We start from the raw sequence: 24352 nt of genomic DNA, 5'->3' as shown, positions 1-24352 counted from the left end.
CAGAACATTTGAATCACACTTTAATCATGTCATTATGAGCCATTAGGGGTTGCGTTCAAAGACACCAAGTCATTTTTTTAAAATTTAATTCACTGTTTTGAGTGTAGATGTATTTTTGGGGGATTTCCGAGCATACTTAAATACAGCAATGTACAGCAATGTACTCCAGCAGTAATAGTTCTGCTAGTGAGAGATAAGAATATCCACTTACTGTTTTTCTTTGTCTTTCTGTTTATTAAGACCATTCATTTTCTATGCTGCTTATCCTCATAAGGGTTGTGGGGGGTTTGCTGGAGCCTATCCCAGCAAAAAAAAATAACAGTTTACCTTTTTTGCTTCATGTTTTATGACTTTTTCTAATTTGATGGGTACAATTGATTGAGCATAAAATTATCATATATATTATATATATTTAATATATATTTAGGCTAGGATTATTTATTTAATCCCAAATTTGGTCAACTGAATATGCAGGCACTATATGCAAATATGAATATGCAAAAAAAAAAAGGTACAACTTTAGAAAAATAAATAAAAAAACTGTAAATTATTTAATATGGCTAAAAGGCAAAAAAATGAATACCTCAAATGATAAAATATCACTTAGCATACAGTATTAATTTGATAAATTGTATGATAGCATACGATAGCATATGGCCCTCAGTATTTGCTGAGAAAAATTCTGGCCCTTTCATGTCCTTGAGTCTGGGTCTGTGGACTGTGCCACGGTAAGATGATGTAACGTCACACGGTCAGGAGAGGGCAGGAATGTTGCTGTGCTAAAGGAAAAGCCGAAGATGAAGCGGAAGCAGTAGAAGAAGAAGAAGAAGAAGAAGAAGAAGGAAGGGGGTTAGGAAAACAAATCAAATGCAAGACGAAGGCTAATCACAACCCAGATATTGTTTGTCATGAGGAACCCTGTTTTATTTTCTAAACTGTATGTTCACTGGTTTACCGTAATATCGTAGTTAGTTAAGGGTGACTCTCTCAAAAGACACGGTGTTCTTTTATGCACTTCCTCTTAGTGACGATAACAAAATGTGTGTGCATTCCTAGCCGACAGATCTTGCCGATTGTACTGCTGACACAGCAAAACTGAGATGAGCTGAAGACACCCGGGAACGATTATTTCACCATCAGCGTCGGTAAGGTTATTTATGTTCCATGCTTGACAAAAAAGAAAACTCTTTGCATTTAGGGATAGGTTGTGTGCTTTTGTTTGCGTGTAAGAGAAACTCACCGTCTGCTACCTGTTCTAATTTGATCGACTATTTGATGTTTAACACACGCTAAAAACAGTTTCTCGAAATGTTTTTCCTAATTTTTGGAGAGGGACTAAGAAAAACAAGTCATTTTGAATGGTCACGTGACAGCTGATTTGACTGCTGCGTTGGCTCGTGTCCTGTCTGGGCCAGGTTGAAAACAAATATGTTTATCTCTTTTGTCTTCCGGCGAAGTCATAAAATTTTAGGCATAACTATTGAATGTATTTGATTATACGGTGGAATCCTGGTTAGCGTCATGAATCTGTTCCGGAAGGTTTCCAGGACTCGAACCAAACAATTGAATTCAAGAAATAACTCATGGCAAAACACGAAGGTGATGTCTGTGCCGATCTCGCTGCCACATTGCGTCTCGTTTTGAGACAAAAAGACATGAGGAACGCAGTTGGACTCACGCAGTGTATGACAAGATGTGCGCCGTATTGTTTACTAACCAAAAATGCACACAAACCGTGGCAACATTTTGGCGTAAATTTTCAATGTTAACAAAAAAACATGCTAACCAAGGTTGCACTACGATATTAGTGGAGGTGCTTAGCAGCATAAAACATAATTCCATTTGAAAATACAGCCGGCTGCCGCTTTAAGAGGATTAATGAGGATGTTTTTAGAATTGTGTAGGAATGCTTTACTGGTTCACAGACTAAACTGAAAACATGTTAAGTAGCATTCCACAAAGCTGAACCTGGTCAGTTGGATATTAGTCCATTAGATTCAGATTCAGGCACCTTTGTTAGGGCGCGTTCACACTTAAAAACATACTCGAGTCGGCTCGCTTTGTTTTGTGAAGTGTGAACGCAGCCTAGGATGAAAAGGACCAGACCAAACAGGCGGCCTGAGACCTCTTGAGAAATGTGTCTCGGCCTGACTTCCGGCAGACTCTCAGTCCTGAGTGAGGCAAATGTGAACGCCGACCACACTAACGGACCTAAACACCAGATAATATGTCACCAAATGTGACCGTAACCATTGCAGCACTTAACATAAAGCTGAGTGAAAATCATAAAAAAAACAGTTAAATGGAAGCCATCTTTCCATCCATGCATTTTCTATAGAGCTTGTCCTCATTAGGGTCACGGGTAAGCTGGAGTCTATCCCAGCTGACTTCAGGTGGGAGGTGGGGGAAACCCTGAACTGGTTGAAGGACGCATATAGTGGAACCTCGGTTATTGTGTTGTTCATTTAACGTTGACATGTTTGGTTCGGTTTGTGTGCATTTTCTTGTTAGCGTACAGTATGGCGCGCATCTTGTCGAGTTTTTAATACGCCGCATGAGTCCAATTGTGTTTTTAATGTATTTTTTTTTGTACGAAACATACTTGGTAACAGCGTATTAGCTTGCTTACACATAGAAACAGGAAACAAAAGTCGGCTCTGTCGCCCCCATCTATGATGTCATCAGTGGCTGACTCCGTAGTTCTTTTGTAACTAACACAGTTACACCACAAGTAACACAAAACTCTTTTTTTATAGTTTTACAATTTTACTTTTACATGCATAAATCTAATTCTAAATGCGCATGCATGATGAATAAAATGGATAAATGAACATTTAAGGTTACTTTTACAATCACTGAAGACATGATAACGTGTTGACAAAAACACAGCGTGGCAGCGAGATCAACACGGACACCACCTTTTGAGTTTTGCTAAAAGTTATTTCTTGAATTCAATAGTGTTTCTCATCTTCTTTCTCAAAATGCTGGCACTTGCAACTTTCTTCGGCTCCACTTTGGGTTATTTTGCAGCCGTGATTTAAAATAAATAAGTAAATAAATAAAAAAAAAGAAGCAGACTTGAGGCGAGAGACACTATTGAATTGAAGAAATAACAAAACACGAAGGTGTCCGTGTTGGTTTTACTGCCACATCATGTCTTTGTCAAGAATCACATCTTCACTGAAGGTTAAAGTAACGTTAAAAGCTCATTTATCCCTTTCATTCATCATTTATATGTATTTCTGTGCATTTTGAATTGTTTTTTCTGCATGTAAATCTATAATTGTAAAAGAATAAAAAGGTGTTTAGTGTTAACGTTTTTGGCTTTCTGGAATGGATTTATTGGGTTTACATTTCTTATGGGAAACATTGATTCGGTTAGAGTACATTTCGGTTACAGTCGGACCTTCTGGAACGGATTAATGACGCTAATCAAGGTTCCACTGTCTGTACAAACAACTATTCACACTTATGGCCAGTTTAGAGTTTGTAATGAACCTAACGTGCATATTTTGGGGATGTGGGAAGAAGCCGGAGTACCTGGAGAAAGCCCACGCATGGCACAGGGAGAACATGTCAACTCCGCACTGAGAGTCCAACTGTGAGGCCAACATTCTAACCACTCTGCCACCATGCTGCCCTAAATGTAATGTAATGTTAAATGTAATGCGGTAAATACAGGTGTTAAACATACAGTACCTGGGCGTGTTGCCCATTACAGTTAGCTGAAGTTGTTTCCTTGCAGCACATCTCTGGGTACCTTTTTGATGCCTTTATATAATTTCTATCTGCTTCATTACATGTCTGCTGGTAAAATGTCAGCTGGTAAAAATTCCACCAACAAAACAAATGTTCTCTGAGTGTACATGACCCGTGAAAACATCATGATGTTATATATGCGTGAGGTCATCTGACAGTGTCACATATTATGTCCAGTTGACAAGCGACTTTACTGCACAAAAATATTTTATTGCTGTTATGTGATGAGAATTTATGACATAATTCCTTGCAGTCAGGTGGCAACTCAGACCTATTTGCCCCAGTCAGGTGATGCGAGTTGGCAGGATCCAGCTGAGTGTCTGAGATATGATGGAGGATGACTACAGGCCTCTGCTGAGCTCGGGGCCGACAGGAGAAAGCCTCTCGCACAGAGGGTCCACAGACTCACTGGACAACAGGGCTAAAAGGTGGGTTACACTGAAACATAACACTCATCAAGCACTGCACTTTCATCAACTGGAAGTTTATTGGAAACAGCCGCAGCAGGTAAAATCATCATTACACTGCCCGGGCTCACTCATGTGTCTCAGTTAAACCATTCCCCCTGCAACCTGCTTATTAGGAGGAAGAAAGGAGACAGAAACAGAGTTGTTCGTCGTTCTGTGTGCGTTCTATGTACAAATAAACCACACATACAATAAGCATGATTAAAGGATTTCCTGGCCGACACTAAACGAACCACTATCCATTTTTCACAGAGACTGAATCATCAACATGTAGATGCTTTGTTTGGGCATTCCACTAGCTTGTTAGGCGCACTGCTTGGCCGTACAATTTACCAAGACAGTGTTCGAAAACACGCAATTTCACACTATTAAAAAAAAATTACATTGGTGTTGTTTTCTTCTCTTTTACTTTCCAGGAATTCACTTGACAGGGAATCAGTAACATTCATGTGCCACCTCTGCATTAATTACAACTGCAGCAGCAGTTTGTGTGACATTTTAATTCAGTTAGGTATTTCACAGTGACTGACTAGCTTTCTAACTCATATAGTATTCCAAGCATCTTCTCCCACTTAGCCACAAAAACGCCTCAGGGCATGTTTATCTTTTCAAAACAAATAGATCATTTTTTAATTTCAGTATCACTGAAATTAAGGAATTCAATTGTCGTCTTCAGTTTTCAGATGGTTTATCAGCTGCGCAGTCATAGGCAACAGAGCAGAGCTAAAACACAGAAAGACAGATCAACTGGATTTTTGAGTGTGTGGATGCAACTTTTTTTCAACCTGCCAAAAAAAAAAAATCCCAGGAACGTTCCCGTGTGGACAGCGCCTTAGCTTCGATTGCAAAATGCACGACTTTCGGCAATTTAAGCATCATGGGAACTGAAGTTTTTTTAGCCATTTATTAGTGGCATCATTGTTTTAAGCCGCAGGGTTCATAGCGTTAAATATTTATTTTTTAATTATTTTGTAATTTTTATTATTATTTTTTTATTCATGCTTTTGTTTATGTATTATTTAATATATTTATACTTTTGCTTAAGTCAAACCAAGCAAAAGTATTTTTTTTTTTTTTAAGTCGCCAATTTTAATTCGAAACATTAATACACATAATTAAAAAGGAATTTATAAATATATTTTAAATTTTATCAAGAAAATGAGGACGAACATAACTGCATCCCTACAAATAATGCATAAATTAAAATGAAATGTCAAAGTTGCTCCAAATAAGTCCACAAAATCACATATTTCACTTCTAACTAATATACTTTATACAGGAAGATGACTAAAGTATTGTTCAGTTTTACATTTAAAATAAAAACAAAAACAAGTCAGACATCTCAAACATTTGGTTGTATTTTACATATTTTAATGCCATTTTTGACTTACTGTCTGCAAACCATCCAGAATGGATCTGTGACCCACTTTTGGGTCCCAACCCACCAGTTGAGAAGCACTGCTGTAGAATAAGCAGAACGTACAGTAGTGTCAGGGCATTCAATCGATTGCAACAGGACTGTTCAGGTTGTCTTAGATGACGTTTTGCCTCTCATCCGAGCAGGCTTCATCAGTGCATGCTCAAAGACTAGGTGGGACACACACCAGTCAGACTAGATAGGACAGCTCTAGTCTAGTTCATGCTCAAAAACTAGGTGGGACACACACACCCTGTCTGGACCTGCTTCCTCCTTTAGAGGATAAATAGATTGGCTCTTGCACCAAGCTCTCAGACTAGAGAGACAAAATCTTGATAGACAGCATGGAAGAAGAAGAAGAAGAGGAAATGGAGAAATAAGTAGATGAAAAAGACATAGCAGGCAAATAATGAGGTGGATTAAAAAGCAGAGGAATGAATAGATGAAAAATATTTTAGTATTTTATTTTATGTGTGCTATGTGGAGCGAGGCTTGCAACGCCTTAGCAGGAAGAAAGCGGGTTTATAATGTTTGCAGCACAATTGAAAGTTTGTGCACCCGTGCAGCATAGAGCCCATTTTAATACATGCATACTTCACTTAGAAAATGTCAGTAAAGGCCCTGGCTCACAACTAATCTGAGGAAAAATTCCTGGATTTGCACCACACTTCTCAACAAAGTTTTGTTGAATTCATTGAAAAGGTTATTGTTTGTTTGCCCAATGCTGCTCACACAAGCACACAAACAGAATAAACTGCTAGGCAGAAATAATTAATGCTATTAACTGGATTTAGCAGTAATTGCAGTCTTAATTCCAGGCCTTTCCACGTGGAGCCCAGAAATATTGTAGATGATGACCCGCAAGAGAGGGTGTCTGCTGAGGCTGCCATCCTCAACAGTAGAGTGCATTACTACAGCAAACTCACTGGCTCATCTGACAGGCTGCTGGTAAGTGATGTTTTTTTGTAACTAGGCCAAGTAACATAAGTATTGTAGTGATTATCATCCCTCAAGGGGAACACCCGTACACCGTCTATATTGTGTTGCACACCTCACGAACCAGATCTTGTGCATGCAAGGACAGTTTTTTTTACTGAATAAGACACCCGGAATATACATGAATATAGGTTGTTGATATACAATATGAACTATGAACAATAAAACATTGACTATTAAAGAGTATGCGAACGTCCCTCCTTTTTTTTTTTTTTTTTTTTACTTCCCAGACAGTGCAGTGGGTTGGTTAAGTTGTGTGTCACATATTTGTTGACTTGTGTTTGTTTGGCACCATGGGCTGAGGTAGTTGTCGGGGTCGTTGCGTGTGAAAAGCTACCTAAACCATCAAAAGGTTGTCTCAGATTGACTGACTCTGACTACTAGCAAGTCATGTTGCCAGCTTATATGTTAAAAGTTCAAATTAAATACTTTGGAAGCAACTGGCGGGCTGGATTCAAACGCTTAGCCGGCCAGATGTGGCCCCTGGGCCGTAGTTTGCCCACCCCTGCTCTAGCTACACTGCTACAATACAAAAGTACAACATACATGAAACCTGCTGAACATTCCAATAGTGCGTCTGTTATGGTCCTTGTTTGGACAGGCTGTAAGCTTTGGGCCACTTAGTGAAATAGTCCATGGTCTTAAGCATGTCGTGGTTACCCCTCCCAGTGCGAGGAAAGGCCCTGAAACATTTATCCTGACCTTCTCCATCTCCATTTTTGCATTTGCGCACAAAATCTGTTTTGCAACACAGCACACACCAGCAATACTTGTAGTACACCACATGTTGAAAACCGAGGTATGAGTATTTTACAAAAATGCAATGACATCTTCTAACATGCTTTTGAATGAATGGCATTATATGTATGTAGCTGAGCAAAGTTGTTTTATCGTTGCATATTTATGTATGTTGATTGCTTCTATCTCCAGAGTCCCCCTAACCATGTCATCCCCCGGGCAGAGGAGATTTACATTTACAGCCCTCTGGGGTCAGCTTTTAAGGTGACAGGCAGTGACCACTTGACTAAAAACCCCAGTATCATCACCATGTAAGCTCTCTCAGCGTATTTAACTCGATCAGTCAAAGCCAATCCTCAGTTGTTTTGCTTGTTTTACAGATTTGCGATATGGAACACAATGATGGGCACATCCATACTCAGCATACCTTGGGGTATAAAGCAGGTGACAAGAATATTTTACATACCGTATTTTCACGACCATAAGGCGCACTTAAAAGTCTTAAATTTTCTCCAAAATGGACAGGGCGCCTTATGGGTGCACCGAGTTCCAAAATCTGTAAGTGTTGTTGTGTGACTTTGATGAGCGCTCCGCTTGACTGACTGGGAACATTTCCTGCCGACACGCTGCTTATATAGAGGAAAGGTGGATGTGACTGAGGACAGCATGCGGACGTTAAAGGGGGAATGGTGCGTGTAAAGGCACTAAAGGCACGCCCCCAGTAGCTATATAGGTATATTTTATGAAACACACCATCTATCCATCCAGGCAAGGACCACCGTGGCGCAGCAACTTCTGGCGGATTACAAGGCTGGCCATCTTCCGCTCCTAGTGCAGTAAAAAGATTGCCGACAAGCACATCCAGCCCAACCACATCACCAACATGGACGAGGTGCCGCTCACTTTCGACATCCCGGTGAACCACACTGTAGAGAAGAATGGGACCAGTACGGTAGCGATACACACAACGGGGCACGAGAAGTCAGCTTTTACCGCTGTTGCCATGGTAATGGACAGAAACAGGAAGACGCTGCATAAAGAAAAGTTTCCAGCCGGAGTCATCGTTAAGACCAATCAAAAGGGCTGGATGGACAGGAGAAAATGGCTGAGTGAGGTGTACGGAAATAGACCGGATGTTTTTTTCCCCACTCGTCACTGTCCCTGTTGGTCTGTGACTCCATGCGCGCCCATCTCACAGCCGCTGTGAAAAACCAAGTGGAGCAAATGAACTCGGAGCTTGCCATCATTCCGGGAGGCTTGACGAAGGAACTCCAACTGCTGGACATCGGTGTAAACAGGGCGTTCAAAGTGAAGTTGTGAGCGGCGTGGGAGCAATGGATGACAGATGGCGAACACAGCTTCACTCACACTGGAAGGCAGCGCCGTGCGAGTTACGCCACAATTTGTGAATGGATTGTGGATGCGTGGGCTAATGTGTCTGCTTGCACTGTTGTTCGAGCTTTCACAAAGGCCGCCATCATTTCTGAGGAGCTACACGGCAACGAGACTGACTACGACAATGACTTGAGGGAACCTGGCGTGTTTGATGGAGAACTTGCCCCGCTGTTCATTTGGGATACAGAAGATGAGTACTTTGATGGATTTGTGCATGAGGAGTACATTTTTAAATACTTTTAATAAAGTACAACTGAACTTAGGTTTGCTCCCGCTGCCTTTTTAAAAACATACGCTTAGCACGCATACTACCGTATGTTTTAGCGTGCATGCATGCTACCGTATGTTTTAAGCTACTGTATGTTTTACCATGCCTGCGCCCAATAATACACTGCGCCTTATGTACTGTATGTGTTAAATACAGAAATAGCAACCGTAACTGAGACTGCACTTTTTAATACGGTGTGCCTTATGGTCGCGAAAATACAGAACTTGAAGCATCACACATTTGACAAATGTTGCAATACAATGCTATTAGGTTTGACATTGGATGCACTTTAAGTCACATAGATAGAAACAGTTGAGAAAGGTAGATTTAGTAGTCTGACCATTGTTTTCACCCTTTAGGCTGGTTTCACTCTGGGGATCCTCATCCTTATCTTCACAGGCTTGCTGATGCTCTACTGTTGTTACATTGTACTCAAATCACCGAAGGCAATCCGTAAGTCCCACAACTTTGTTGGCCTCCTGGGAAATATAATTTCATTGTTTGGTGTTCATTTGCACTGCCATACCTTTTAGTTTAGTTAATTTTTAAAGAAGCTAATGTGAAATTATGAAAAACACAATTTTCAAACTGTAATGGATGCATTTACAAAGCTGTCACGTGTCATATGCAGGATGGAGTAGTGTATTTAAACACTGTATGGAGGAAAACCATCCATCCATCCATTTTCTATGCCGCTTGCCCTCACTAGGGTTGCTGGGGTATGCTGGAGCCTGTCCCAGCTGACTTTGGGCGAGAGGCAGGGTACACCTTGGATTGGTTGCCAGCCAATCGCAGGGCACATATAGACAAACAACCATTCACACTCACATTCATACCTAGGGACAATTTTAGAGTTTGGGGCCGAACCACTCTGGCAAAAACAGAATTGTTTGCAAAAAATCTGATGCTTGTCAAGCCGGGGATTCACAGCATTGATTAATATGCTTGATAGATGTTATATAATATGCCCTCATATAGTCAGAATGCCATACTGGAGGTACCGTATTTTCCAGACTATAAGTCACACTTTTTTTTCATGGTTTGGCTAGTCCTGTGACTTGTACTCTGGAGCGAATCATATGTTACTGACAGCCGCAAGAGGGCGCTCTAGACTTGTTGCCAATATCTGCTACTCCTATCACCCCTGTACCACTGAAAAGTTACTAAGTAAACATCAACTGATAAAGACAACTGAGGGGCAATTCCCACAGAAACCTTTTCAGGTCAAAACGGGAAAGTATTTTATTGTTTCAGCCTCTCATCTACACGGGAACGGCGTTCTGGGTGACCTGAAACGGTATGTTTTTAAAAACGGTTTCCAGAGTGGGAAAATCTGAAAACACCAGCTTGTTGTTGCCATGTTCACAGGCAATACGAGAATGGTGATGTCACCGACCCACCACCGCGTTGTCGCTGTCACATGACCGGAAGTGAGCTTTGATGACAAGCTAACATAATATCAGAATATTTCTCCTGAGATTTTGTTGTTTTATTCTCCATAATGACTCACAGAAGTAATTCCACTTCTCGTAAGCGGAAGACGACAGACTTATGCGAATCTGTTCTTGCTTCTTCTATGGTTTGGAGTGTCACGTGGTTCCGTCTGTCAGCCTGGGCACGTACGTGTGGCGCTTATGAAGACAACTGATCAAGACGGAACACAAATACAAAAAGAAAATCATGTTCTGCAGATTACAAGCTGCAAGTAGTGAAATATGCAGCTGAAAACGGTAATGGAGCAGCAGGAAGAAGGTTTGGAGTGAACGAGAAACTTGCGAGGGACTGGCGAAAAGTGGAAGATAGTCTTAACTGCAGAAACTGAAGAAAACAAAAAAAGCTAATCGTGGGCTGACAGCTAGATGGCCACAGGTCGAGGAACAAGTTCACGAATGGGTGCTTGAACAACTTGGTGCCGGGAGAGGCTTGTTAACAGTGCAGTTAGAGTGCCAGAGGCTCTGCGGCGAGCTACACTACGCCGCCGTCTGTCGTCATAACAGAGAGCCGTCGCTTGCCATGATGCGTATGTATTAATTACGATAAAAAATTTAACATAATTAATGAAATAAATTAGTTGCCGCCGTTAACCCGCTATTTTTTGACAGCCCTATCAATTAATCATCGATTCATCGATTAATTGTTGCAGCTCTTGATTTGATCTACTAATATGCACAAAAATACTCAAAAGTTGAATTAAAGGCAACGGTCTTCTTGCGCCATTTCGGTGTCATGTGACCACATCCCATTCTCCCAAGCCTTGTGTGAGTCATTCAGGTGTTTTCATGTCAAATGTTAGACGGGCCGATGCATGTGTCTTCTTTAGCAAGGGAACCTTGCGGGCGCTGTAGGATGTCAGTCCATTACAGCAGTGTCTACCTCATATCTCTGTAAGGTGGTGAAGTTACAAAATCAGTAGGGTACTGAATGCTTATTTTCCATCCATCCATTTTCTATGCCGCTTGTTCTTACTCGTGTCGTGGGAGTATAATGGTGCCTATCTCAGTTGACTTTGGGTGAGAGGCGGGGTACATTCTGGACTCGTCGCCAGCCAATGCTTATTTTCCCCACTGTAACTTTTGTACTTCCTGTCTTTTTGTCCTGTGCAGCTTATGTGGACACATCTGACTGGGAATTTCCTGATGTTTGTCGGTACTACTTTGGCAAGTTTGGCCAGTGGTCTAGCTTGGTCTTCTCAATGGTGTCTCTAATTGGAGCCATGGTGGTTTATTGGGTCCTCATGTCCAACTTCCTCTACAACACTGGGCAGTTTATTTACAGTAAGACACAACGTTCTCAAACCAGAAAAAGAACTATGTTGCAGAATGTTTGATCACTTTGTTTATTTCATCTTCATAAATAAACATTTTTTTTTTACATCTAGAAGATTATTTTACTTTGATCAATGTATTTCCTCTTCTGTTTACAGACTATGCTCATCATGTTAACATGTCATATCCCCAGTTTGGAACCAATGGTACAGATAAAGGTAAGTCAGACAGAAGCCATCCATCTTACCAGCTTTCATTTCCCAAATGGTTGTTACAGCCAGTACAGTCGTCCCTCGTTTATCAGTTCATTGGTTCCAGACACAATTGTGATAAGCACATTTCTGCGAAGTAAGATTCCTTGTTTATAAATCAAATGTTTTCATAGTTAGAGCATAAAAAACCTGTTTATGACCTTCTAAATACGATTTTAACATTATTAGCCCCCTGTAAACATGAAATAACAACCCTAAACCTCACCTTTACACTCGTATTATGCAATATAGTAGACATAATGAGAAAACAAGCCATTTCAGACAGAGATGGGGCTTGTGCTTGTGTGTGTTGCTGCAAATGTGTTCCAGTGCTAGGGGAGCCGAGTGGAAGGCAGACAGAACGAGACATGGGGGGTTCAAAGTTGAGTTTTAGCTTGGTGTGGGTTACGGCCGCAACCGTAGCTCGTGTTAGGGATTATTGTGCCTGCTGTGAGATCATTCAAACCTGCAATAAAAGTCTGATGGTCCACCGATCAAGTCTGGTGCCTGCGTGTCTCACTGAACATTACAGTAACATTACTGACACCTAGTGACTATTGTAGAATACTATACTACATATCATCACAACGCCTTTGAATGCATCCTCTGAGATAGTGTACAGGTATATTTGTATATTTTTTACTAATAATAGGCCGCAAAACAGCCATGATTAATTATATGTTTGAAAACCATGATTGAGTGGTGAGCTATTACTGTATGCTGTAAAGGCAAAAATCCTTAAAAAACTGTCATTGTCCGAATACGTCTGGACCTTACTGTAGGTAGGTTTACAACATTGACAGCAAAAGTTATAAAAAAAAAAAAAAAAAGAAGAAAGTTATTGTACACTATCAGTCAAATGCTATAAATGAGCTGTGTCCAAACCTTTGGCTGATGTGTATTTTCTTAAAAAGTGTGTGCTGGATAACAATGTTATGATTTATGTTGTTAGATGAATAGAAATACAAGCAGAGAGGTCAATATTGTCATTTTACATGGTGAAATATGGACTGACATTGATTAATACACACCTATCTTCATATTGTTTATGTTTTATTCTTATTAGTTGATCTGTGACTTGTAATAATACTCACGCTAATGTTACTTGCTCGATGGGATTTGGAAATAGCGTCTGTCTTTTAAGAGCATGGAAAATGGTCAATTTGGACAGTCTTGTTCAGTTATGTTTCCAAACACGGCTCACAGAATATTGATGGAGTTCACTGCACGTTTATAAACGGTGGTCACATAAATCTGGAATCTCTCATTCCATTTATAGGGAATTGTAAGGAATTGCCCTTAGGAACAAAGGCACAAAATGCTCTTGACAGTGCCCCCATGTGTCCAAAGGTTTGACCGGCATTCTAATGCTTTGCTTAATTCTCCCCTAGTAATTTGTCCATACCCAAACACTGACTCTGAAGGGAACAAGAGCATCAGCACTCTTTATCTCAGCACCACTGGCAATGATACCACTGATGTCGACTCCTTTGAACATTGGTGGAGCAAAACCAACACCATTCCGCTCTATCTCATCATCCTACTGCTGCCACTGCTTTGTTTCCGATCAGCCTCCTTCTTTGCAAGGTTCACATTTTTGGGTGAGTCCGAATTCACAATTGACAAGTTGTTGTTTATTCCTTTTTAAAAGTGCTAGTCCCCATTTTGGAGTAATTTCCTCAGGATGCGTTATCTGCCATTTTTGTTGGCCTATGGGGCAGTTATAGATTTCTATTGTTATATACTTTATATATTTGGCGTCTAACAAAGACAGGATCCGTTTTTACTCATTTTTGAAATTTAATTATTGATAATTATGGTTACTGTAAAGTAAAAGGCTAGTTAATCCCTCACGTTGCGTCATGTTGCATCATTCATCCCTGAATTCTGTAACCCTCATTGTCCAGGCACCATATCAGTCATCTACCTGCTTGTTCTGGTCACCATCAAAGCTGTCCGCCTTGGCTTCCATCTAGACTTCAGCTGGTTTCACGCAACCAAGTACTATGTTCCAGGTAATCCGAAAGAAACATTAAACACTTCTTTCATATTTATTTCCTTTCCCATGTTTTCTTTCTTGTAAGTAATTTTTGATATACAGTAATTCCTCGTTCATCACGATTAATTGCGTCCAGATCCTACCGTGATAAGTGACTTTGTGCTTTGTAGGATTCTGTGTTTAGAAATTACATATTTTTGTAGTTTGAGCATAGAAAACGTGTTTACAACCCTCTAAATATGTGTTTTTTAACATTATTGTAGCCCTCTAAGGTCTTACTTCCAAAATTTATATTCATTTACATAATATGTCATGTACTTGTTTAGAAAACTATTTTTAAAAACTATTATTATTATTATTATTTTTAAATCATTGCGTGGCCCGACTCGGACCAGTATGGGATGGATGGGAACACTTGACTTAGAAGACTTTAAGGTGCTGTCCCTCTTTCGCTACAAACTACACTTTTTAAAACTTTTTTTAAACAAAGAATATAAGAACACCACTGGCAGATGTTACCAATAGTGGTTTCAAAGAACAGATTGAACAAGTAAATGTTTATATTTGTCACAATTCATTAAACCTTGCAAAAAGAAACCTGAAAAAGAGGAATGACATTCATTAGGGATGTATCGATCCACATTTTTTGGCTTCTGATCCAATTTTTTTTTTTTTATGGTCTTGCTGATCCGATCCGGTACTTATTTATTTATTTATTTATTTATTTATTTATAAAATAAGGTTTTGTTACAAACAAATTTGTGGAATTGAATATGGTTATGAAAATAGCTCTTCAAAGCATTAAAAATAATGCAACTATTATTGCTGAAGTATTGATGAATTTACTTTTTTGTTACACAGCAGGACCAACAATATTGTTTGGCTTTTGTAACAAACCTCTGTGAGTCAGGTCCCTAATTCAATAAAAAAAAAAGTCTATCCTATAAAGCAGGGGTGTCAAACTCATTTTCACTTAGGGCCACATCGACATAATGGCTGTCCTCAATGGGCCAGATGTAACTTATAAATAACACTGAATGTAATCGAATGTAATGTAAAATAAACGTAACAACTCCTTAATGTTAAATAACTCTAGATTTATTACTTATTCAAGTGACAAACATTACAGTTGCATAGAAAAAAATATCTTTACTTGTTGCTCTGTTATAACATAAATCATTTGAATTTGTCAGCTTATGAAACCCACACTACTCCATCAATCAAGGATCAAACTATCCAAGTGAATTAAGAAAAATAACATAAAACACAAGTTATGACATTAACTTTGTTCAAAACGTTTTTGTTAAAATGGACATAATTACTGTAAAATCAACAATTGTGAGTTGCTAACAACATGTATGACAGTGTAAAATTAGCATTTTACACACAAAAAGGCTGCATACAGTCTTGCATCTAACTGATGGTTTGACTACAATAATTTGTCTGCAAACAAACATAAAACCTGCAAATACTAAATAATTGCAACAGTAGCGACACATAAATATGTAATCAACTAAAAATTGTAAAATAAAAGTTGACTCACTTTACAACTATATTGGTCAAGTTTTTAGGTTAGTAACTAACCTAAAAACTGATATTTTTTTAAAGTCTGTAGTTGGTCGGGACACACCTGCTCACAGACCTTCAGCATGCACTGCTTCAACACACACTCCCTCTGAAAAAGACTTGGAAGCGCGGGCAATTTCTTCAGCCACAATGAAGCTAGTCCACTGCCGCATTGTTTTTGGCTGTGGATTTCGTGACCACACTCTGCTGCAACCGCAGTTTGCCTTTTAATTCTTGGGCAATTTGTTGCTTTTCTTGAAGGCTAGCTTTGGCGTACTTAGCTCCGTGTTTAGTGTCAAAATGCCGACGCAGATTGTACTCTTTAACAACCGCCACCGCTTCGTAACACAAAAGACATACCGGTCTTTCTCCTTGAAGCACAAACAAGTACCTGCCTTCCCATCTTTCTTGAAACGGTCTTCCATCCGCATCAACTTTTCTCTCCCCGGACATTTTGGGATCATTATTTATTTGTCAATTCAACTCGTTGGCATTGATGTGGAGACACTGCCGTTTAGTGCCGGTGAGCCGTCACTTCGTATTGTAGTTGACAGGCATTGTGGGAAATGTAGTTTTTGATCAAAGCACGCTTTTGACCTATTTAATTGCTGTCGCGGGCCACATAAAATGACATGGCGGGCCACATTTGGCCCGCGGGCCTTGAGTTTGACACCTGTGCTATAAAGGATATAATTGCAAAAAATGGGCATGCAAAATACTAGAGTAGGACTAATCATTTCACATGGTTATACATCAATTTGTGGTGTGATGTAGAATATATGAAATGTTTTAACAAACTCTCTTCAGCATAATAGTAATTTATTGACGGTCCCTAGTGTTAACAACCAGCAGTTAGAGGAGCACTTCCTGTGTGAGCAGTGGTGGAGCCAGAAATTTTTCATTGGGGTGGCCAAGGTAAGACCATTACTCACATAGGGGTGTCAATAAGTTGATACCTGAAATTTCTAGATGGCCAGTGGGGTGGCCACCACGTAGCTCCACCACTGCGTGCGAGCTGCCCGCACAATGACACAGCAATCCAGGCACAGTGAGGGGCAACTACTGCTGTAGCTACAGAGTCGAATATCCAACGTCCAACTGAACTGTCACTGTTGGTGGTGGTTCATGCTGGAAAACCCTCCACAGTGCTGTAAGAGACTCATTACAAGTTATCACACATGCTTGATTGCAGTTGTTGCTGCTAAGGGTGGCCCAACCAGTTATTAGGTTTAGGGGGCAATCACTTTTTCCACACAGGGCCATGTAGGTTTGGATTTTTTTCTCCCTTAATAATAAAAACTTTTTTTTTTAAAACTGCATTTTGTATTAAGTTGTGTTGTTATTGACTCATATTTAAGTTTCTTTGATCTGAAACATTTAAGTGTGACTAAAAAAAAGAAATCAGGAAGGGGCAAACACTTTTTCACACCACTGTAATTGTTTTCTTGCCCACCCAGGCGGTATCTCCTTCAAGCACTGGTCATCCACCATAGGCCTGGTAACTTGAGGATTCTGCTTAGGATCTTAGATGTTCCCAGTATTGTACTCTTCTGGACGGAGATGTCGGATGTTGTTCCTGGTATCTGCTGGAGCCATCCACCCAGTTTGGGGATTACTACTACTGTTGCCCCGATCAATACTGGCACCACTGTTGCCTTTACACCCCACATTTTCTCTAGCTCTTCTTTCACCTCTTGGTATTCCTCCAGCTTTTCGTGTTCTTTCCTCTGGATGTTGCTATTTATATCTTATCGCCACGTCTGTCTTCTGGTGTTTATCCACCTTCTTGGCCTGGTGGTCTCAACCAACTTGATCCTGTAACCTTCGCTCCATATTTGGTACAGATTTTGCGGTACACTATTCCTGCTACTTGGTTAGCCACTCCATGTATGTCTGTATGTATGTATGTATGGCCTTCCTACCAGCATCCTACACCCTGCTGTGATGTGCTACACTGTCTCTGGGGCTTCTTTGCACAGCCTGCATCTGGGGTCCTGTTTGATGTGGTAGAATTCTACTGATCTTGTGTTATGGCCTGTTCTTATGCTACCATGATTTTCCAGCCACTAACATACTTCCCAATGTCAGCCACTTCATCAGTTGGCAGTGGTACATGCCATGCAGGTGCTTTTCTTTCCATGACAGCCCGTCTGGCTCCTCCTCCTTACTGGGCTTCTGTTGCCTGAGGCATTCACTTTGCAGGTCATTCTTGAGGGCCAGCTTCTTGATGTATTCTTGGAGGCCTGTTATGTCCTCCTGACCACTGTACCTGTGACACTCATAGTCCTCCTGCCTTCGTCTTGGCTTCATCTGTAGCAGGGGTGTCCAAAGTGCGGCCTAAAATTAAACAAAAGAAAAATGATGTGAAGACACAAAGCTGAAGTGTTGATGTTAATAACCAATACCACAAAGCTTTGTCCTGAAATATATATGTTTTTCTTAGCTTTTTTACAAAATGTTAAAAATATACAAAAATATCAAAGTGATCCCCTGCATGTTTTAATTTTTCAGTATGTAGCCCACAGTAAAGAAAGTTTGGACATCCCTGGTGTATAGCCTCAGGATGCAACACTTGGGGTGGAACTAGGCCTGTCACGATAACAAATGTTGCTGGCCGACAACTGTTATCGATAAACAATATTATTGTCAACATTATTTTGACGTTCCCAAAATAGCCCACAATAAGTGAAATCTGCAAAGTAGCCAACTTTATTTTTTTATAATTATTACACTCCTTATCAAAATCTCAAGACCAGTTGAAAAACTGCTAGAATTTGCATTTTGCACATTTGGATCTTAATGAAGTTTTAAGTAGAGCTACAATATGCAAAAGCAAGAAGGGGGAGTGAGACAAAAAACACTTTGATAAAGTAATTTATTGAAAACAACAATTAAACTGAAATAGGCTGTTTATCAGCTGGTCAAAAGTTTAAGACCATCGCTCAAAAAATAACAAAAAACTCTCCAAACCAGAACAAAAATGTTCTCAGTAGGATACAGTAATGAGTAGCTCCACCGTTCTTGTTAATCACTTCAAAAATTGGTTTGGGCTTGCTTGATGCGAGTGTTTCCAGGAGGCTAGTGGGAACATTGCTCCAAGTGGTGAAGATGGCTTCACCAAGGGCATCAACTGTCTGGAACTGATGAACATTTTTATAAACTTCTCTTGCCATCCATCCCCAAATGTGGGATTTAAATGAGGGGAACATGCAGGATTGTCCAAAAGAGTGATGTTATTCTCCCTGAAGAAGTCCTTGTTCAAGCGAGCATTGTGAACTGCAGTGTTGTCCTGTTGAAAAACCAGCTGTTACCACACAGACGAGGGCCCTCAGTCATGAGGGATGCCCGCTGCAACATCTGCACGTAAGCAGCCGTCGTTTGATGACCCTGCACCACCTGAAGCTCCAGTGTTCCACTGAATGAAAAAGCACCCCAGACCATGATGGACCCCCCTCCACTGTGCCGGGTAGAAAACATCTCAGGTGGGATCTCCTTGTCATGCCAGTAACGTTGGAAGCCATCTGGACCGTCAAGGTTATATTTCTTCTCATCAGAGAGTAAAACTTTATTCCACCTTTCAATGTCCCATGTTTGATGCTCCCTGGCAAAGTCTAAACGGGCAGTTTTGTGGCGTTGAAGGAGACGAAGTCTTTGAATTCCTTTTTTGTTTGTCGAAGACCGCCCTGTGTCTTGATAGACAGCCAATCAGATCCTTCGGCTCAGCGCAGGTCTGATTTTTTTTTTTGTTTGTTTCATTTGTCTTCAACTTTTGATCAGGTGACAAACAACCTATTTCATTTTGGTTTTTTTGGTTTTTTTTTGTTTAAATTATAAGTTCCAAATGTTTTTTTGTTCTTGTTTTTGCATATTGTAGCTCTACTTAAAACCTCATGAAGGTCCAAATGTGCAAAATGCAAATTCTACCAATTTTTCAACTTGTCTTAAGATTTTGATCAGGTCTGTATATGTTTTAAGGCTGTAAAACCCCTCACCCCTACACTTTATATACTCTTCTCAGAAAGGCGTAAACATTTTCTCACATTACTCTCTTGTAAACACTCACAAAGTTCAAACGTTCGTTTGAATTTTCATGATCAAGGTTGAGGTTGGACACAAGAAATTAATAGTGACTCCTGCGTATTTCACTCCTCTGACCGTGCTTTGTTGTCCCGGCGCCGCTCCGTTGTAGCGTTTTGGTAACTTGTTAAAACATATTGCTTCTGTCGGCCCACGTGTAACCCTCCATGCATTGGAAGAAGCTTCCTTGTCTTCATGTTCTACGTAGAACCTCCTGAAGATCCAACAGTCCAAAATGTAAATTCTTGCAGTTTTTCAACTGGTCTTAAAATTTTGATCAGGGGTGTATATGTATATGTTAGGTGTGTCACATGAGGTGATACATAAGATTGGGTCTCCGAGACAAGATTTTAACATTTCTTTTACAAAAAGTACAATGAAAAATATAAAAATGTTTGACAATATATTGCAATCTGCTAATTTAATTTGTATTACGTTACACTCTTCTGCACAGTGTGTGTAAGCTACCGGCGTAGCCTCCACCCACCGAGACAAAGAGACTGGTATGACTGAGAGAAGGGCTCACTCCGTTCATGCCATTGTTCAAACATTGAACAAACGCGGCAAGGTGCTGAAACCAATCCACAGAGTGAAACCTCTTCCTGCCAGTTAGGAGGCGAGAGAGGAGGAAAACAGACACGCATGCACATGGCAATATATAAAATGATAAAGTTCATTTTCATTTATTGTGTGACTAATTAATTTATTCATTATCGTCCCAGGCCTTGTCCCCACGAGACTTTTTGTTTCGGAACGAGAAGTCTTGTCCCGTTTTAATCTTGTGAGATCTTGTGGCATGAGATCTTGTGACACCTCGGATAGCCTCTTCTAACATTCATAGCCCCGTTGTGATTGAATAAAATGTAATGTGATGAATGTGATGCACCCACATGGATGGATCCTGTAGGCATAGAGAATGTACTAGTAGTAGGGAGATGCATGATGTCTGTGTGACTTTTTTTCTTGCAGAGTTCCGGCTGCTCTTTCCTCAGTTGACGGGCGTCCTCACGCTGGCGTTCTTCATTCACAACTGTATCATCACCCTAATGAAGAACAACAAGCACCAAGAGAACAATGTGAGCCTATGTCATGCATGGTGACTACTGTTGCTCAGTGAATCATTGTGATGATGACAGGTTCATTCACACACAGGAAAGAATGGGCCTCCAAATAACACAGGAGCTACATTGACTGATTACAAGCCTTCTTTCCCTCTAATACACAGCTTACCTCAGAAGACACAATTTGTAACTGAGTTTTGGTACTTTCAGGTACGGGACCTGTCTGTGGCTTATCTCCTGGTAGGGCTGACCTATCTTTATGTAGGAGTGTTGATCTTCGCTGCCTTTCCAGCTCCTCCTCTCGACAAAGACTGCATTGAACCAGTAGGACTGATAAAATGCCCACATTTAAAGTATTTTTTATGATTATTTATGACTGAAACATTCTACTGCTATCTTTTGCTCAAAAGAACTTCTTAGATAATTTCCCCAGTGATGATGTGTTGGTATTTGTGGCTCGGACCTTCCTGTTGTTCCAAATGATCACGGTCTACCCCTTGCTGGGATACTTGGTGCGAGTCCAGATGATGGGCCAGATCTTTGGCAATCATTACCCCAGGTAACGGTTCTTCCCATGTCTGATCAATGGATGTCTCATCGAAATAGCAAGCTTCAGATTGACTAAGTTAGTTGCAACACTAAAATAAGTAGGACATAAGTTGTTGGTACCCTTCATTCAATGAAAGAAAAACTCATAATGGTCACAGAAATAACTTGAATCTGAAAAAAGTAATAATAAATAAAAATTCTATGAAATGTAACCAATGAATGTCAGACATTGCTTTTCAACCATGCTTCAACAGAATTATTGGAAAAAAATAAACTCATGAGTCAGGCCTGGACAAAAATGATGGTACCCCTAGAAAAGACTGAAAATAATGTGACCAAAGGGACACGTTAATTCAAAGTGTGTCCACTAACAGGTGTCTACAACCTTGTAATCAGTCAGTGGGCCTATAGACAGGACTACAGTCAGTCAATGTGCTGTTTGGTGACATGGTCTGTACCACACTCAACATGGACCAGAGGAAGCAAAGGAAAGAGAAAATTATCGACAAGCATGTTCAACGTTAAGGCTATAAGACCATCTCCAAGCAGCTTGATGTTCTTGTGACAACAGTTGCACATATTATTCAGAAATATAAGATCCATGGGTCTGTACCTAACCTCCATGGACGTGGCCGCAGGAGGAAAATTGATGACAAATCAAAGAGACAGATAACACGAATGGTAACAAAAGAGCCCAGAAAAACTTCTAAAGAGATTAAAAGTGAACTTCAAGCTCAAGGAACATCAGTGTCGGATCACACCATCCGTCGTCGTTTGAGCCAAAGTGGACTTAATGGGAGAAGACCAAGGAGGACACCACTGTTGAAAACAGGTCATAAAAAAAGCCAGACTACATGTTGACAAGCCACACTGCTTCTGGGAGAATGTCCTATGGACAGATGAGACAAAAATGGAACTTTTTGGCATCATCAGCCCTATGTTCACAGATGAAAAAATGAAGCATATCAAGAGAAGAACACTGTCCCTACTGTGAAACATGGAGGAGGCTCTGTTATGTTCTGGGGCTGCTTTGCTGCATCTGGATCAGGGTGTCTTGAATCTGTGCAGGGTACGATGAAATCTCAAGACTATCAAGGGATTCTAGAGAGAAATGTGCTGGCCACTGTCAGAAAGCTTGGTCTCAGTCGCAGGTCATGGGTCTTGCAACAGGACACTGACCTAAGACACAGCTAAAAACACCCAAGAATGGCTCAGAGGACAACACTGGACTATTCTAAAGTGGCCTTCCTTAATCCAATTGAGCATCTTTGGAAGAAATACCTACTGAGAGGTCCAAAAGTCTCATTGACAGTTACAGGAATCGTTTGATTGCAATGATTGCCTCAAAAGGTTGGGCAACAAAATATTAAGTTATGGGGTGCCATCATTTTTGTCCAGGCCGTTTCATGTGTTTATTTTTTTTCAATAATTCTGTTGAAGCGTGGTTGAAAAGCAATGTCTGACATTCATTGGTTAAATTTCATAGAATGTTTATTATTACTTTTTTTCAGATTCAAGTTATTTCTGTGACCATTGTGAGTTTTTCTTTCATTGAACGAAGGGTACCAGCAATTTTGTCCACGTGTGTATATGCAGATGTGAATGTTACACCGTCAGTTTGCTTGAGAATAAAGGATTTCCATTCGTCTTTAGTTTCTTCCATGTCCTGGCTCTGAACAGCATGATTGTTGGAGCTGGTGTCCTGATGGCAAAGTTTTATCCCAATATTGGATCCATTATTCGGTAAGTTTTGAATTTATGTCTGTATTTATTTCACCTTGAAATGCTTGTCTCAAATCTTCCATCTTCCCAGCCCGTACTTGTGTTCTTGTGGTAACGCTGTTGCACCCTTTTAGGTTTTCTGGAGCAACGTGCGGCTTGGCTTTGGTGTTTGTCTTTCCCTCATTGGTCCACATGATCTCCCTGAGACGACAGGGCACCCTCCGCTGGCCGTCAGCGCTTTTCCACAGTTGTCTGATCCTGTTGGGTTTGGCCAACATGGTGGCTCAGTTCTTCATGTAGTCATATTTCTGATGGATGGAGGACAACAAAGAGTGCTATAATTCAACCATCGTGTGCCATCGGAATAATCAATTGCAACATCCAGCAGGAATCCAATGACTTCATTCTGTTATCTTCTGTCGTTTTCTGTCTTCCAGCCAGTAAGATTTTGGTGATAAAATGAAACTTAAGATGTTGGATTATTCCTGTCCTAACTAGTCTGAGGGACTCGGTGTTCTATGTTTCAACTGGGAGTTGCAATGGGACATAGAGGATATATAAGGGATTTTAGGAATTAAGGGATGTGTATTTCAGCATTTCATGGATTTCGTTCCATCAAATCAATGTGCGGATTCATCTTTGTAGAAGTTGCTCTCACTGATGACAGGGAATTATTTTTACTAACTTTGTGATTATCCGAGCTGTTTGGTCGTTTGGGGAAAAATAGGTTTTTCAACAAACTTTGTCAGAATCTTTTAATCCCAGAAAGCATGTTGATTTCATGTTTACTTTATGCTAACTATTCTTCATTGCGTGCTCTGTAATTCATGGACAGACAAAGGAAACGTGACTGACAATAAATCTTATCAGGTTCTAACAAGTGAAGTGTCTTTCATCCTTCCATCTATCTTCTTCCACTTATCCGTGGTCAGCCTAAGACTAAAAGCCCAGGCTTCCCTCTCCTCTCCTTTGTCCAGCTCCTCCCGCAGGATCCTGGGGTGTCCCAGGCCAGTTGAGAGACATAGTCTCTCCAACAAGTCCTGGGTCTTCCCGAGGCCTCCTACCGGTCCGCCATGCCCTGAAACCTCTCCAGAGAGGCGTCCAGAAGGCATCCTGACCAGATGCCCGAGCCACCTCATCTGGCTCCTCTCAATGCAGAAAAGCAGTGGCTGTACTCCCAAGTTTTCCCCAGATGACTAAGGGAGAGCCCAGCCATCCTATGGAGGAAACCCTGCGCTTGTACGTGCAATCTTGTCCTTTCGGTCACAACCCAAAGCTCATGATCGTAGGTGAGGGTAGGAACGTTGATCAACCAGTGAATT

At 40.6% G+C, this 24352-nt stretch overlaps 1 protein-coding gene across 3 annotated transcripts; it reads left to right on the top strand.

Moving 5' to 3' along the window:
• Positions 1 to 785: 785 nt before the first annotated feature.
• On the top strand, positions 786 to 23910 carry slc38a9 (solute carrier family 38 member 9). 3 transcript variants are annotated; one of them, XM_054757463.1, is made up of 16 exons: positions 786 to 849; positions 1057 to 1145; positions 4044 to 4187; positions 6462 to 6591; positions 7570 to 7688; positions 7758 to 7821; positions 9400 to 9493; positions 11644 to 11814; positions 11964 to 12023; positions 13448 to 13657; positions 13964 to 14071; positions 20668 to 20774; positions 20970 to 21083; positions 21170 to 21318; positions 22962 to 23051; positions 23165 to 23910. In XM_054757463.1, exons 3-16 carry the CDS (start codon positions 4087 to 4089, stop codon positions 23328 to 23330), a joined length of 1683 nt encoding a protein of 560 aa, XP_054613438.1. In that variant the 5' UTR covers positions 786 to 849; positions 1057 to 1145; positions 4044 to 4086; the 3' UTR covers positions 23331 to 23910. The 3 variants fall into 3 exon arrangements, with proteins under 3 accessions (XP_054613438.1, XP_054613437.1, XP_054613439.1); XM_054757462.1 differs by having other exon boundaries at positions 786 to 937; XM_054757464.1 differs by having other exon boundaries at positions 786 to 937; positions 4013 to 4187.
• Positions 23911 to 24352: the final 442 nt, after the last annotated feature.

The sequence above is a fragment of the Dunckerocampus dactyliophorus genome, chromosome 17 (genome assembly GCF_027744805.1).
Source record: "Dunckerocampus dactyliophorus isolate RoL2022-P2 chromosome 17, RoL_Ddac_1.1, whole genome shotgun sequence".
Lineage (NCBI taxonomy): Eukaryota > Metazoa > Chordata > Actinopteri > Syngnathiformes > Syngnathidae > Dunckerocampus > Dunckerocampus dactyliophorus.
This window is presented reverse-complemented; position numbering and strand designations above follow the sequence as displayed.